Source organism: Clarias gariepinus, chromosome 10, assembly GCF_024256425.1.
Source record: "Clarias gariepinus isolate MV-2021 ecotype Netherlands chromosome 10, CGAR_prim_01v2, whole genome shotgun sequence".
Classification (NCBI taxonomy): domain Eukaryota; kingdom Metazoa; phylum Chordata; class Actinopteri; order Siluriformes; family Clariidae; genus Clarias; species Clarias gariepinus.
In genome coordinates, this window is record NC_071109.1 from 7,225,746 (window position 1) to 7,241,433 (window position 15,688).

Below are 15,688 nucleotides of genomic sequence, written 5' to 3' on the forward strand. Positions count from 1 at the left end.
CAGTCCACTTTGATTGTTTTTCAGTTCATTTTGGTCTTTCAGCTTTGAATCAACTTCACACGTTAAACCTGCAGTCTCGGATAAAACTACACGAGGCGTGTTTAACCAGAGAACCATACGCGACGCAGGCGTGGGTGTTGACCAATCAGCGCCTTCTAATTTACATCCCGACTCTCTGATTGGTCCGGGTTGTATAGAGGGCGGGGCTGGGACAGACGCTCACGCCGTTTGTGTGTGTGTGTGTGATGACAATCTGCAAATGGCGGATGGAAGCGGACTCCTTTAACTTTGTCGTATACAATAATAAGCAGGATAAGTGGGCGAGATTAGGAATAGGACAAGATGAATTTCGGCTGCAGTTAAGGAAATACATGTCGTTTCTTCGCATTCAACCGAAAAAACACAGCATTATTACTGCTAACAGGAGAGAAAAAAAGCAGAAGCTGAACGCTAGGTATGTTTAAAGGTCTGAAGATTGCTAGCTTGTTTTGTTCCTAGGCAGCTAACATTGTGTGTTTTGCTAACGCTAATGCTAGCTGGGTGTCAATGGGAATGCTAATTGGCTAGTTTGGGTTTATTAGCTGTGCGGGTTACATTTCTGGTTCTGAATAGAAAACTGGTTGAGTTTTTTGTTCGAACGTGTCTGAATGAAATGTGAAATAATTGTGAAATGTCTTGGGCTGTGTTTGTGTTCAAGCGGCTAACACTGTGAGTTAGCTCCGGATGCTAGCGAACTGCCTGTCACTCAGATCAACCGCGCTGTCTCTATAAACCGAACGATAACTTTCAGTTAAAACTTATAGTCAATAAAACACGTTCGCTTGAGTCTCCTGTGCGTCTCGGATCAATGTGATTGTTGTATAAAACCGTGAATCAGATCCACACAGCTGATCATGTCTGTCTGCCTGTCTTTCTTTCTACTTTTCAGAAGTTGAGTGTTTTTTCATCTAAACTCTAATAATCTCAGATCATTCCTATTTATAGCCTATGTCTTGTTTATTTTATATGCTGTGTATGCTTTAAGTGCAGGTTGTATTTCTTTAAAGCTGACCTGCCTGTTCAAGCCCAATGATGGAGTGGTATCCAGTCTAGTTTAATTTATTTAAACTCAGATTAGTGGGTGTACACTTTTTTTTTTTTCTTTCTTTTTTTTTTTTTTTTTTAGTTTTTTTTTAAATAGTTGTAATTTAAACACAATGTCTCAGACATCTCATTTCTCAAATTCTCTTTCGTGTTCCTGTTTTTTTTTTTTTTTTTTAGGCGATGGAGGAGACCCGCTACAGCAAGCGCCTGGTGAGTTCAAGCCAATGACGATAACACACACGTATCCGTATATATTAAACGCCCCTTTTTGGATTTATTCCCTCTTTATGTTTGTTAGTCTTCTGTCGAGGCGCGACAATCTGATAGGCACACAACTTTTGTGCAGGTTTAACCTTCCTGACACAACCCTCCTGTTTTATCCGGATTTGGGACCGGCACTGCTTTATCACCCGGTGGCTGGGGTTTCATCGTTTGGAAATCTACAGCAATGTTATATTATGTCTTTCTACATAGCCATTCTGCTATATTGAGGTTTTCCAGGATAAGGCCTGAGGTGCAGTTGATGTTCAGTGTGGAAGTGGAAGGGTCATGTGCAGGACGCTTCAGTACTTAAACTCCAGTTTTAGCGCTCACTTCGTGAAAGAACAGGTTCAGGTTATCAACACCGTTTTCACATTTGTATGCACGATTGATTCGATTTGTACCGTGCCTAGGAACGATGCTTCCTCTCCTCTTGTTGTTTTTATTTTTATTATTATTATTTACACTTTCCGATACAGCAGGTGGCAGTATGCACTGACATAGTTTTTGGGACGTCATTAAACACAAGCGAGGAAGAGAAACGTAGCCGTTAACCGTAGCCGGATGACTAATGTTGTTGATATTTCGGAAGAAAAAAATGTCGAGCAGCACCCCCCCCCGTGCCTTCCTACCATAACAGCTATGGCTGTGTAGGTCAGAAGATGAGATTGGCACGTGCTATTTTGGAGGAGACTGAAGATGTCGCAGCAAGCTACCTCCGTTCTCATGTACAATCGGCTTTCGTATCGGGGTTAATCCTTGCCTGAATACGCTGTATCGTTCACCTCTTCAAGCGGACCCACAGTTCCCGAGCACGGAACGATCATGTTCTCACTGATAAAAATGAGCAAGACACTGGGGTTAAGTGTTCTTGGACACGAACACGGAAGCCCTAATGTGAAAACATCCTCAGGCTAAAATCACATCATCGATGACTCGAGAAAAATCCCAGGGTGTGTGGAATGTAAACCGTTATGACGACAAGCAAATCCGACCTGACCAAAAAATCGGAACTGAGCTTATTGGCTTGGAATGTGAACATGGCCTTAGTTCAAGAAAAGGGAAATTGTAATACTTCAGTGTAAATGGACATCTTGGACCGTTATGTACATCTATCTTTGTGAAAACAGTTTAGAGAGTGACCACATACAGGTGTGATAAATATTAAACGCTAATAGGGTTGTAGCTGAGTTCATTTAAGTAAAAAAAATATATATATTAGAAGGTGTGGCAGCAGGGTGACTGAGAGGTTTAGCTGTGTAACCTTGCGCTTCCAGGGGCCAAGTGTTCGAGTCCCACCTCAGGCATGCGTACGTGGAGTTTGCACGTTTTTCTTTCGCATGTCCAAAGATTAGGCGATTTGCCATTTCAGGATTTAATCATTGTGTGTTATGATTGGCACCCTGTCCAGGGTGTACCCTGCCTGTGCATAAGTCTTATAAAAAAGCAATGAATGAATGAGGGTAGTACAAAGCTTTTATTTTGTTATGTACCATGACCAGAACGGTCAAAGACAAGAAGAGTTAACTTCAATTATAAAACGTGTTTTTTTTGCAAGCTGGAGCTGTGTGTGTATATTTTAGACAATTATTATGCCAAGTACAGAAAATTACTGCCAGAAAAAAGTATAAATAAAGTATAAATGGGTGTTTTGTTTAGACCATGTCTACTTTGTCTACTTGAAATTACAAGTAGTAATTTGTGGTTGAAACTTACATAGAGCAATGTGTTTATTCATTAATTTTTTTCCCACCAACAAATAATTCATGGATGCACTTTATGCCCTGAACATATGTGGTGATGAGTGATGTGCCCGGACCCAGAACACAACACAGCTTCGCTGGATTTGTACCTCCAATGTGTCACACAAGTTTATATAGAAACACCCCAGCTGTCATTAATACTCTGTGATGTCAGTATTGTATAGAAATTCAATTTATCAATGAAAAGCAAAAATTTATGATGCAGCAACAAACGACAGACAAAAATTCCAAAAAACGTCTTGGTGTTTTAGTACTCATCTCGCGTCCCCCCCCAAATAATTTTTTCACAAATATTTTCAGTGTACAGGCATGCCATCATTACAGTTTCATCATTCATTTATATATTTATATATATATATATATATATATATATATATATATATATACAAATAAATATAAGAAGACTAATGGTGCATAATTTTGAAACAAATAAAAAAGCAATACACGCAGCGATTATTTTGACACACACTGCGAATTGAGATGTTTGTGATATTGAACTATTAAACATACCATTTTTGTATTCAAGCATGTTTATCTAGGTAAACACCGAATAATTGGACAAACGATTTCATTAAAAGAATATTTGACTATCAGCACAAAAATATTAAAAACAAAATAAACAAATATTTAAAGTATTGAAAAACTCCACCTGTGATAAATTTCATTCGATAATTAGATAATTGTACAAATCCGTATTGTACTGCACTGTCTATGGGTATGTACTGTATGTGTGTGTACGTATATGTGTGTGTGTGTATATATATATATATATATACACAATCCCTTCTGTCTGCCTAATTATAACCTTGACTGTACTGTTTAGTTTTGTTGAACTGAGCTTTGTGTTGAAACTGTGTTTTTAGCGAACAGGAACACGCCGGCGCTATCAGGACGATGGCATCTCGGATGATGAAATCGAGGGGAAGACGACTTTTGACCTGGAAGAAAAGCTTGAAAGCGACTACTTCAATTCAGACCTGGTCAAAATTATGGATGGAAAAGGTAAACGATAAACATAACACTCTGAACATTACAGAGTCTGTGATCCATTCAAGGGCATTTTTAACTGTGTGTGTGGCATTTTTTTGTAAAATTTTTCTGCAGACTTCACTTTTGAGTACATCCAGCGGGAAGGGCTTCGAGACCCCATCATCTTTACTAAAGCAGACGGACTTGGCATTCAGTATGTCTCTCATCTCGCTGCTAATGGCTTGCTCTTTCTCTTTTTATGTCTTTTTTTTGTCTTTCTTTTTCTTCGCTGTTGTTTATGCTCAAAACCGTTTTTCTCCTTGCGTTCTCAGGATGCCCGATCCAGACTTCAGCGTGAGTGATGTGAAACTGTTTGTAGGTAAGCATTTACCCTGCTGTTATCATTTCTTTAATCCATAACTCCTTTCAAGTCCCACAAGCATGGTTCAAATCCACATCGTTTTCGATAGGCAGTCGAAGGATGATCGACGTGATGGACGTAAGCACTCAAAAGGGCATGGAGATGTCAATGGGGCAGTGGAGGCGCTATTATGAAACCCCGGCCTCGGAAAGGGAAAAGCTGTACAACGTCATCAGTCTCGAGTTCAGTCACACCAAACTGGAGCATCTCGTCAAGAGACCTGCCTCGGTAAGATTTTAAATTGTTTTTTATTTTAATCTTTTATGTATAAACACATGATCTCGACTCACTCTGTGATAAATCCCTGACGGGTTGATTTGCTGCTTCTAGGTGGATCTGATCGACTGGGTCGATATCATGTGGCCTCGGCACCTGAAGGAGAGACAGAGAGACTCGACCAACGTCATCACTGACATGCATTACCCCAAAGTACAGAAGTAAGTTACAGACACCTAGAGGTCATGGGCAAATGATGAGTTTATAAGCAAGCGACAGAGTGGGTCCGAGTCACATTATCAATTCATCCAATTCCTAATCCAGCTAGAACAGCTTCAACTTTTCTGTAAAGGCTTTCCACAGGGTTTAGGAGTGTGTTTATGGCATTTTTTACCCTTCTTCCAGAAGCGCATTTGTGAGGTCAAATATATTTTTGTCTTTTTACCAAAAGGTTAGCAAGTCGTTCACCAAAACTTATTGCTCCGCTACAGTGTTCTCTCCTCACTTTTCATCACGTGTAAAACAAACAAATAAATAAATATATATATATATATATATATATATATATATATATATATATATATATAAATATATATATAGAGAGAGAGAGAGAGAGAGAGAGAGGGGCATTTGTGCTGTACTTTATTGCTAAGTTTTTTAACATTTCCACAGCCTGGTGTGTTTCTGATTCTAAAAAGATGTTCTCTCTCATCTGTGTATGATATTTAATAAGTGCGATAAAAAAACTTTTAACCATCATGTTCATTCGCTTTAAAATTTTGCTTTTTTTTTTTTTTTTATAAACATGAGCACCAAATTAAGGAGTAATATTGTGGTAGGGTAAGTCAGTAGGGAGAAGGGGACATGCAGCCTAGGGTTGTACCTTACCCTGAGGTAAAAAATCTGCTTAATCCTGATCACAGAGAAAATATTTGCCCCTATATACTGTATATGCGCACATCTTTATTAACACACTGTTTGCGTTTTTTTGCAGTTTTGCGGTTCTTTTTGTAACAGTAAACCTTTGTTCTCTCTGTCTAGGTACTGTCTGATGAGTGTGAAGGGCTGCTTTACAGACTTCCATATTGACTTTGGTGGCACGTCAGTATGGTATCACATCCTGAGGGGACGCAAGGTGAGAAACGCACACGTCGTCGTTCTTTTCTGCTTCTGGGAGAGCGTTAACGCTTTGAACCCTTCCTGTGATATACTCGCACCAGTTTTCCTGACTGCCTCCAGGTTCTCATTAGCACCTCAAGTTGCATTTTGCATGTAAAACAAGTTGTTTTACCATCTTACGTCTATATAACTCTGGTGTAATGCTTTCTTCCCCCCTTTTTTTTTTTTGAAAGTGCTGGAAGCATCAAAAGCACAGAGTAAAATATTAAACGTTACACCAGAGTTGATGTTATGTTAGCGTACACACTTCAGAAATGTTTGGAAATAATCACAGAAACATAAATGCTGTACATGGCTAAGCTTTAAGAGTTTACCAGCACATCTAAAAGGTGTGATTGGTTTTTCTACTTCTTATTATTGACGAAGACAAAAATCCATCAGTATTACAAAAGCAAATTTAGCATTTCAGCCTTAGACCTATGATGTGCTAGATGAGCCCATGGCTTAGTTTACATGGAATTTAAACACATACTCATAAGCGCGTAAATACAAAATTACGAATACACTACAATATGTTGACTTTTAAAATGAATTAATGATTTAAAAAAAATTATATATAATATTAAGACGTTTTCCATTTAAATTTCAAATTAGCATATCTTGTCTTCCTGTGGGGCGATTCTGATAAACCAAAGCCTGTATGTTACCTCAAGCTCGGCCAAATACCCCTGTAAAAACCACATTAAAATTAGTTCAGAAATTTTTTGCGTGATGTATGCACAAACAGACAGAAAAAAATTCCAAAAAAAAAAAATGTGTTCTCTTGCAACGTTCTCTTGCTCGTCTTGCACTCCTCTGCTCAAAATATTATTTTTTTTAAATATCTTCAATGTATAGACGCGCCAACTTTACAGTATTATTATATATATTGATTTTGTTTTTTAATAATGAACTTGCAAAATTCTGAGCATCATATTTTTCTCGCAAAGTTCCTTTTACTTCTTTATGTTGCAGTAGGTTGTTGTTGTTATTCACTTCATCTTGTGCTCCTTGTTAATCCTTAGGTGTTCTGGCTGATCCCGCCGACTCCACACAACCTGGAGCTCTATGAGAACTGGGTGTTGTCAGGAAAACAGGGTGACATCTTCCTCGGGGACAAGGCCACCACATGCCAGCGCATTGAGCTAAAACAGGGTTACACTTTTATGATTCCCTCAGGTACGTGTAGTTCAATGGCGTGTTTATGTAAGAAATATGTTGCGTAATGTTGATGGTAAAAAACTTTAAGAAGAAAAGTAGAAAAAGGAGTTATAAACCAGGGGGAACTCTGCATATTTTTATTTATTTTTTTTTATTAATAGTATATTGGTGTGTGTGATTGTAGGTTGGATCCATGCAGTATACACTCCCGAGGATACTCTGGTGTTCGGAGGGAATTTCCTGCACAGTTTTAACATTCCTATGCAGCTGAACATCTACAACATCGAGGACCGCACACGGGTTGGTTCAGAAATACATGTTGACTAATACAGATCAAGTTTTGCACAGAATTTCATTTCTAAGACACTTTTAATAAAAGAAAGATTTAACTGTAACCAAAGGAAGTAGAACCATTAAAATGCCGCTTTCGAGATTTCCAAAGGAAGCCAGGAGTGCTCAGGTGAGCCTTGGGTTAGAGGGTTAGTGTGGATTTTGAATAGCACAGAGTTAGGAAGGAAAAGAGATGTTTTAAGTCCAATAAAAGTCAAACTTAAAAGCAAGCAACTTTCCTTGGAATTGTATTTCAGTTTATCAGATCGTTGTGTGCATGCATGGTAAAAGGGAAATAAAGACTCCTGACGCTTTTTATATACCTTGTAGGGAATTGCGATTAATTCTTTTGATTTATCCATAAACACATTCTCCTTTCTTCATGGCGTTAATGCACTTGTGTGTATTTGACACAGGGTGTATAACAAAGTTACTGTATACTGTAGTTGGCTGTGGGTGTTCAAAATGCACAAGTGATGTTTATTATTTGTTAGTTCTTTTTATTACTGGTAACATTCTGGTTATAGTTAACAGCTTTTAGGTGTGCACGCCAAGGCTTCTAAAATAAAGTATAGCGACTTTTTTGTTTAAAAGACCTGTCTAGACGGCACTTTTATTTGTTTTTAAATTACTCGAGTGCAACAAATGTTTTGGTCGACCAAAAAAAAAGGATCGTGATCGCAATCTTCCCATGGAGAGAAATCATTATTCACATTTTAGCAAGAATCGTGCAGCCTTACTCCTCATTATTTTGATGAGCATTCATAAATAACATTAATTAAGCCCGAACATCTAAATAACTATGGTTATAGAGTGTTCGTTATTGGCTGTGCAGTAAAAAGATTGTCTTTTGTCAGTTAGGCATTTTATTTGTCACATATAGATTACTGCTGAGTGAAATTGTTTTCTTTACATATTCTACCTTATGAAAGTTAAATTAAATTAAAATATTTTTTTTAATTTAAAAATTATATATATATTTTTAAATAATTAAAAATGAATAGGGTAGGGTATAGGATTTAAGTAAAAAAAAAAAAAAAAAAAAAAAACAATATAACCAAACATGAACTGCTTATTTGGGCTAAAAGTGCAAACTTACTTTTACAAGTTTTCTTAGTTTAGAAAAACCATAATCAGTAAAACAACATGTGTACCTACCTCTTTTTGGGATTAATAAAGTGCAAATTTTCAACAGTCTTTACAAGTTCTGGTTATTTTTTAGCTAAATACAAGCGACTGGTAAAGTGCAAGCTGCAGACCTTAATTCCTTTTTTTTATAAAATAAACAGTTGTAAAAACAATTTTGTAAACCACATGCAACTCGCATGCAAAATAAAACCAAACGTGTGCAAATCGACATAAAACATAAATTTGAAAACATTAATTGCGCAGCTCTAATTAACATATTAATATAAATTAGGTGACATTCTTGTGACCTGCGTCCACAATTTATAGGCTACACATATTTAATGTATGTGGGGTTAAAGGATAGTGTTCATGTAGGGTTTTTTTTTTTTTTTTTTTACCCCCCCTGTTGCAGGTCCCATCGAAGTTTCGCTACCCGTTCTATTACGAGATGTGTTGGTACGTGTTGGAGCGTTACCTGTACTGTCTGACCAACATCTCTCATTTAACGCCAGAGTTCCAGAGACACTCGCTGGGCATCGGTTTGTACGCACACACACGCACACACTAAAATTGCTGCATTAACAGGGACAACCTGTATTGAGTTTAATTTTACGCACACAGGGTTGAAAAAAGACGACTTTGTCAAACCAGACAGCGAGGGTAAGGAGGAACAGGGAGAGGTTAAACAAGAGCCAGACGAGCAGGAAGACGAAGCTGCTTCTCCTCCGGCCCGTCCCGGGGTAAAGGTACATCTGACGCCGTTGGAGCTGGAAGGCATGTGGCAGCTGCTGCACAAGCTGGAGCAGCTCCCTGCTCACAAGAAGTGTGTACCAGTAGGGATCCGAAACGCTCCAGCGCTCCTCAACGACATCCGGGTGCGTAAACATACTCGTGAATTAATAACCACTTTTATGTATTAAATATTTTTCTTTGACATTCGCACTGAGACAGAATAATCGTTTAAAGAGTTTGTCATGAGATGCTCTTTGGTGTTCACAGGCCCTGCTAGAAGAGCACGCCAATGATGATCCACAATTGTCTTACACTGGAATACCCATTGTCACATGGCCCAAAAGGGTAAGCTTTGAGGTGAAATGGGTCACATGACACCACTTGATGATGATGATAGGGTCACTTTTATTGTAAAAGCCAACATGTAATAGGTGCATGTAGTAACAATATTTTTGTAAGTGATCTTATTTATATCTGGCGTATTGCAATACCCAGTATATTAAACACTAGAGTTGTTAGAGGCAGTCAAAAGCCCCATGTACATGTCTGTCTGTCTTTCTGTACGGCAGAACTTTCTGTCTAAGTTTTGTAAGGTTGAGCATTTTGCAGCCAAATACATTTCCTGTTCGGTAATCAAAGATGAGAATCACAGATGAGAAATCGAAAAAGGAAATCAGATAAAGATTAAGTTTAGTCTTAAAACAAGTCCAACACGTTAAAATTCACTTGTACCACTTCAGCGCTGTTATTTCAGCTGTAAAAATGTTCGGTTTTGCTTTTCTAATTAATATCTATAGGTGTAGGTGTTTGTTTAAATTGAGTAAGTAGCATATTTTAAAGTAGATTATTAAATCCAGCACAAAACTATTCATAACATTCGCTTGAGGTTAAACGTCAGGCAGATATCTAAGTACTGCAAAAGTTTCATTGAATTCTGTCCAGCCAGTTTTGTGTGATGCTGTGACATAATCTGGCTAGACATACAGACAAAGAGACACAATTTTTGAGACGGGTTTCCTCCAGTGAAACGTTAAAAGAGATCATTGAAATGTGGAGATCAACAAATTTGTAGACACAACCTTTCTATTATTTATATAGATTTTTTTTCTCCCTTCCCATGTTTGCAGCCCTCGTGGTATACGCCACGTCCTCCCTCCCCTTCTGTAATGTACCGGCCACGTCCTTCAGTCTCGGGCCCCACGATGGCCCCGGTACCGCGGCCGGCCAAGCCAGCATCGTCCATCTCGGCTCTGAGGCGGCGGCGTGTTCGCTGTAAACGCTGCGAGGCCTGCAGGCGCTCAGAGTGCGGAGATTGTACCTACTGCAGGGACATGAAGAAGTTCGGCGGTCCGGGTCGACTCAAGAAGTCCTGCATCCTCAGACAGTGCCTGACTGTGAGTACTCGGCCCCACGGCCACGTCTCTGTTCTTCACGTGTCGCGTTACAAGCTCTAACTCGTGTGCTTCCTCTAGCCGGCGCTGCCTCTGACTGCCGTCTGCGCCATGTGTAAAGAAGGGGGCCAGGAGGACTCGGAAGGCACCGCGACCACTCAGACGCTCATGGAGTGCTCAGAGTGCGGTCAGATCACACACCCAGAATGTATACAGGTAAACACACAACATGGACTCTGGTTCAGCTCATTCAGTGTTGTAGATGATGATGATGATCTTTGTGTGTCCTGAAGGTCCCAGGGGAGGGTGTGATCAATAAGGATCTTCCCAGTTGCTGGGAGTGTCCCAAGTGTGTCCGGGATAAGAACACAGAGGTACATTACATCTGATCATAATCATGTAAATGGATATAAATAATATACAGCTCTGGAAAAAACAAAACAAAAGGAGACCACTTGCAGTTTACTTTAAGAGATCACTGCAGTTACAGTTTACCATCAAGTAAAGCTGAGCTTTGCAAAAAGAGTTAGAGGTATAAAGTTACTCAACAGTAATGTGAAAAACGGGTAAAGAGCATGCCAAAACGCATGAAAGCGTGTAATTACAAATCGGGGTTATTACTCCATCAAATACTGATTTCTTAATGTTATTTAGCCGAATCATTAACAAGTTTGTTTACAAATTATTTGCATTTTGTTTTTTTAGCATGATCATGAGTTATTTTGATGTGATGTCATTTCATTTAAATATACATTTTAAATTACAATAATTATATTTTGGATTTAAAAGAAATATTGTCAGCAGCAAAAAATAAATAAATCTTACCCAAAAAAACCCCAAAACAAAGACTTTTCTTTTTCTTTCTCCGGAGCTGTATTTTTATGATCACCATACAGAGCTTTGGACTTTATTAAAGTATTTGGACTTTTTTAATTATTTATTTTATTTCTGTTATTCCTTATTTTGTTACTGCAGTCTTCCAGCAGTAATTCAGAGGAGGACAGTAAAAGCACCATTACGTCCAGCGCGCCCTCCGCTCCTCCTGCTAAGCGGGCGTACAGGGAGGGCATCGGGGTGGGTGGGCTGCGTTTGGGGCGCAGGGGTCAGCCTCTGCCATCGCCCCCGTCCCTGCCTCTGACGCGCTCCCGCCGCCAACCCCCACCGTCACAGAGAATCCTGCTCCAGCACCAACAGAGCCGCAAGAGAGCCGGGGCGCTGGAGCTACAGCACCGCAAGCGTGTAAGACCACAGGATGGCCATGTAAACATGTAAACACACACAAATACCTGTGCTCTGTTTGCACTGACCTTGTTTTTGTGTTTATTTTTTTAATTTCAGATCAAATTGGAGAGGAGCAAACTGTTCCAGTCAGTAAGTCTTCTTCCCTCTTGATGCTTGTGTTCACAGCTTCAACCTTTTTTTTTTTCTTTCTTTTTTTTCCTCCCTCTTGATCAGAATAGTTTAGAGGGACAGGGATGGTTTGGTATTTGATCTTTTCTTTTGTTTTTTTCGAAGCACACCGTTGTTTCACATCACATACCCGAAAGTGTCCTTGTGCGAACCCCACTCATTGTCCTCACTTTCTCTGTCGCTTTTCGCTCTCTGCTCCTTTGCCTTCCTCGTTTGTGTCTCTTGTGTTCTCTCGTTCCCCTTTTTTCCACCCATTCTGTCTCTCAGACACGGACGTCTGTCTCTGTTTCCCCAAAGCTCCTGCGTCAGCGGAGTTTGGAGAGGGCGAGCATGATCAGGGCGGGACTCAGCAGGGGCTTGTCCCGCCGGAGAAGCGTAGCGTCCTATCAGGAAAGAGAAGTGCGGCTCAGAAGCCAAGCGAGAAGCGGAGCTCTGAGAGGAAGGGCGGAGAGAGAAGAGGGCGGAGCCGACAACGACAAGGAGGAAGAGACCGAGAAGACGGAAAGGAGAGAGAACGGGCTGGGTGGTAAAGAGAACCGGCCACAGAGATACGGAGCGCGGCAGACGGAAGACGAGAACGGAGACGGTCAACAGAACGGAGAGCGCAACGCCGAAAGGGAGGAGGACGGAGGAGATCAGACGCGGACGGACTCATCCGGGGCGCTCGCCGACGACACCAGGGATCAGGGTTCATGCGTGACCGTCACCCTGCAGCCATCGCGAGGCAGGCGGGACCCCAGCACTATCGTCCCCAAGCTAGAAGCGAACGTATCCTCTGTCAGCCACACCCAAAGCAACAGCGACTTCCAGGGCAAGTCCCTGCTCCGCCCACCACTCCGGGGTGATTCCCGCCGAACGGATAAAGCCCACGCTCATACACACCCGCATACGCCCAGATCGCAACTCCAGTCTGCTACTCTCACCAGGAGCGCTTCCAAACACGTTCACGTCAGTCAGAGCTTAAAGTGCAGCTCCAGAGAGTCTCATCACAACAGCACGCGAGAGAGGAACGGGAAAAACGTGCGGCCAGAGAGAGGGAAGCCTCCCGCGTCCTGCACGTCACCCGAGCAGAGCGGGCCGAGTGAACCAGGCTGGGGCAGGCTGGTGTGGGTGTCCGTCTTCCGCTACTTAACACGAACCGAGCTGTGCGTCTGCATGGCTGTGTGCAAGAGCTGGTACAAATGGTAAGGACGGGAATGTATAATTGTAAATAAATACAGAGTCAGCCAAAAAAAATTTATACACATTTCAGGAAAAGAAAAACTCGATACTAAAATGATATTAACATAGCATTAATAAGATCATATTATCTTCAGCGTGTATACATTTAATTTGGTTGACTCTGTATATATAATTTATGTGGTTTGAATTTAAAGAAATATTCGTTTAAACTAACAATGGCATCGTTCGATATCAGATTTTGCTACTTGCGTAACTGTATTGATTAGCTTTCTGTGCATTCAGCAACAACTATGCTTTTTCTTGTGTAATAGGGGTTGCGATAAGCGATTGTGGACGCATATCAGCCTGAGCCGCTGCCAGTCTATCAGCCCACAGGCCCTCTCCGGCATCATCAAGCGCCAGCCGGTTACACTGGACCTGTCCCGGGCCAAAATATCCAAGAAACAGCTCACGTGGCTCATCAACCGATTACCAGGTAGTAATATTGCTGCTCGCTCAAACCGGATTTTTTTTAATTTATTTATTTATTTTTTGACAGCCTGGTCCTTACCTTCTTTCCTTTATCTTTAGGGTTGAAAGATCTGGTGCTTTCAGGGTGTAACTGGACGTCTGTGTCTGCTCTGAGCTCTCCCAGCTGTCCTTTACTGCGCTCATTAGACCTCCGCTGGGCAGACGGCGTCAAAGACGCGCAGATCAGAGAGCTTCTCAGCCCACCAGGTAACCTCACCTAGACCTGTCTGTAAAAAAAATGGTTTTAAAAAAACTTCTATGAGAAAGTTTAAGACATGAATTATCGAGGAATAAGCTTATACTGGAAGTTGTGTGTGTTTGTGCAGGAAGTAATAACCGTTCCCAGCTGAGAAACATGCAGTGCTTGAGGCTGTGTGGTCTGGAGGTGACGGAGGCCACGCTGAGGCTGATCATCAGGCACATGCCTCAGCTGACGAGGCTGGAGCTCTCACACTGCCCTCTGACTGACAACGCTCTCAACCTCCTCACCGCCGTGGGCTCGTCCACACGCAACACACTCACACACCTCAATCTAGCAGGTGATCCGAACAAGACTCAAGAAGATGAAACTAAATCACAATTAAGCTTCTTGGTGATAAACGTTTAAATAACGTATCTCAACATTTCTCCCTCTTTTTTTTCTCGCTCCCAGGGTGCAGCCGCCTGACGGACCACTGTCTGGTGTACCTGCAGCGCTTGTCCTGTGTCTCCGTACTGGACCTGCGCAGCTGTAAAGGAATCTCTCGGCAAGCCTGCGAGAAATTCATCTCCGAGCTGTCCGTCAACGCCCTCTACTGCCTATCAGACGATAAACTTATCCAGAGAATATCTTAGAGCCCGTCCTTCTCCTGGAGAACACACACACAGACTGTTCGGGTGGAGGCAGTGTCGGTTTGTACGTTTCTGTGCGTGTGAAAGAGAATCTTGCGGCGTGTTACGTGTAGGAAGACTGTACAGAACACAATGACGGAGGAGCTCAGAACACTTAGGAGATTTATGTAAAAGACTCAGCGATGGCTACACCCCCGCTAATTTGTACTTTAATTCCTTTCCCCACCCCCACCCCCATCGGTCCAAGTTCACAAAGGTGCAGCAGCCGGCAGTCACGGCTTCACGGGCCCGAGAACCCTCATGAGCTCTTCCAATAAGAGTTGTAAACAGGTGCTATTGCTCAAAAGACAGCCTTTTTTTTTTTCTTTCTTTTTTTCCTTTTTTTGTCTATTCCAGGGCAGGTCCGTAACTTGCATGCCTCTCCTGATCCCATCCTCTTCCCTTTCCACTCTTTCTAACTTCTCCGTCGAATTTACTCCAAGGCTTCTGTTGTTTGTAGCAGCGTGAGGGTGTCGCATTTGGTTTCACTCCTGTGCTTTAACCTCTCAATTTATTTTTCAGGAGGAATACTTTTCAGTTCTTAATTCCGTTCTCTCTAGTTACAGAGTACAGATATATATAAATATAAAAATATATACACACACCCTTGTGTAAATGTATTCCTCTCCTATAGTATGCCAGAAGAAGAGTCTGTAGCGTTGTAATTATTTTTGGAAGTTCTTTTTTTTTTTCCACTTTTGTTTGTTTTTCAGAAAAATAAAGAAATACACAAATGTTGTATACTTGTCTGTTTACATTCACATGAGTGCATGATTATTTAAGTACATTTTCAAAAGTTCAAGCACAAAATGTTCAAGTACATTTAATAAGTACAGGTACTTAAGTAATTAAGGCTTAAGTTATGAGTCCTTTTTGTATAACATCTAAGCACATCTAAGATTGTGTTTGTGCTTCTTAAGTAGATGACCTTACCAAATCAGACTACATGAACTACATGCCGAGTGTAATAAAACGGTCAGCAGTGTAAGATGTAGTGTGTGAGTTGTTGTTATAGGGTTTGGCTCAGGAAATAATCTATGCTGCAAAAAAAGAGCTAAAGTTAATTTTATGCCAAAATGTTGAAATGCACTTGTTCAAAAATG

The 15,688-nt window shown here is 40.9% G+C and overlaps 1 protein-coding gene across 2 annotated transcripts; it reads left to right on the top strand.

Annotated features, from left to right (window-relative positions):
* The first annotated feature begins 252 nt into the window (after positions 1–252).
* On the top strand, positions 253–15,466 carry kdm2ab (lysine (K)-specific demethylase 2Ab). 2 transcript variants are annotated; one of them, XM_053505895.1, is made up of 23 exons: positions 253–454; positions 1,261–1,293; positions 3,971–4,109; positions 4,212–4,290; positions 4,409–4,455; positions 4,547–4,725; positions 4,828–4,934; positions 5,755–5,848; positions 6,897–7,050; positions 7,217–7,332; positions 8,903–9,029; positions 9,112–9,365; positions 9,490–9,567; positions 10,350–10,616; positions 10,695–10,829; positions 10,907–10,987; positions 11,589–11,852; positions 11,952–11,984; positions 12,291–13,207; positions 13,517–13,680; positions 13,776–13,922; positions 14,042–14,254; positions 14,368–15,466. In XM_053505895.1, the coding sequence occupies exons 2-23, from the start codon at positions 1,264–1,266 to the stop codon at positions 14,547–14,549; spliced, it is 3,807 nt and encodes a 1,268-aa protein (XP_053361870.1). In that variant the 5' UTR covers positions 253–454; positions 1,261–1,263; the 3' UTR covers positions 14,550–15,466. The 2 variants fall into 2 exon arrangements, with proteins under 2 accessions (XP_053361870.1, XP_053361872.1); XM_053505897.1 differs by having other exon boundaries at positions 12,321–13,207; positions 14,368–15,463.
* The last annotated feature ends 222 nt before the right edge of the window (positions 15,467–15,688 follow it).

Excerpts from the sequence above, each read along its gene's own strand:
- kdm2ab (XM_053505895.1), top strand. The coding sequence starts at position 1,264 with ATGGAGGAGACCCGCTACAGCAAGCGCCTG. Across the intron at positions 7,333-8,902 it reads ACATCGAGGACCGCACACGG|GTCCCATCGAAGTTTCGCTA; the intron begins GTTGGTTCAGAA and ends CCCCTGTTGCAG. Across the intron at positions 14,255-14,367 it reads CACACACCTCAATCTAGCAG|GGTGCAGCCGCCTGACGGAC; the intron begins GTGATCCGAACA and ends TCTCGCTCCCAG.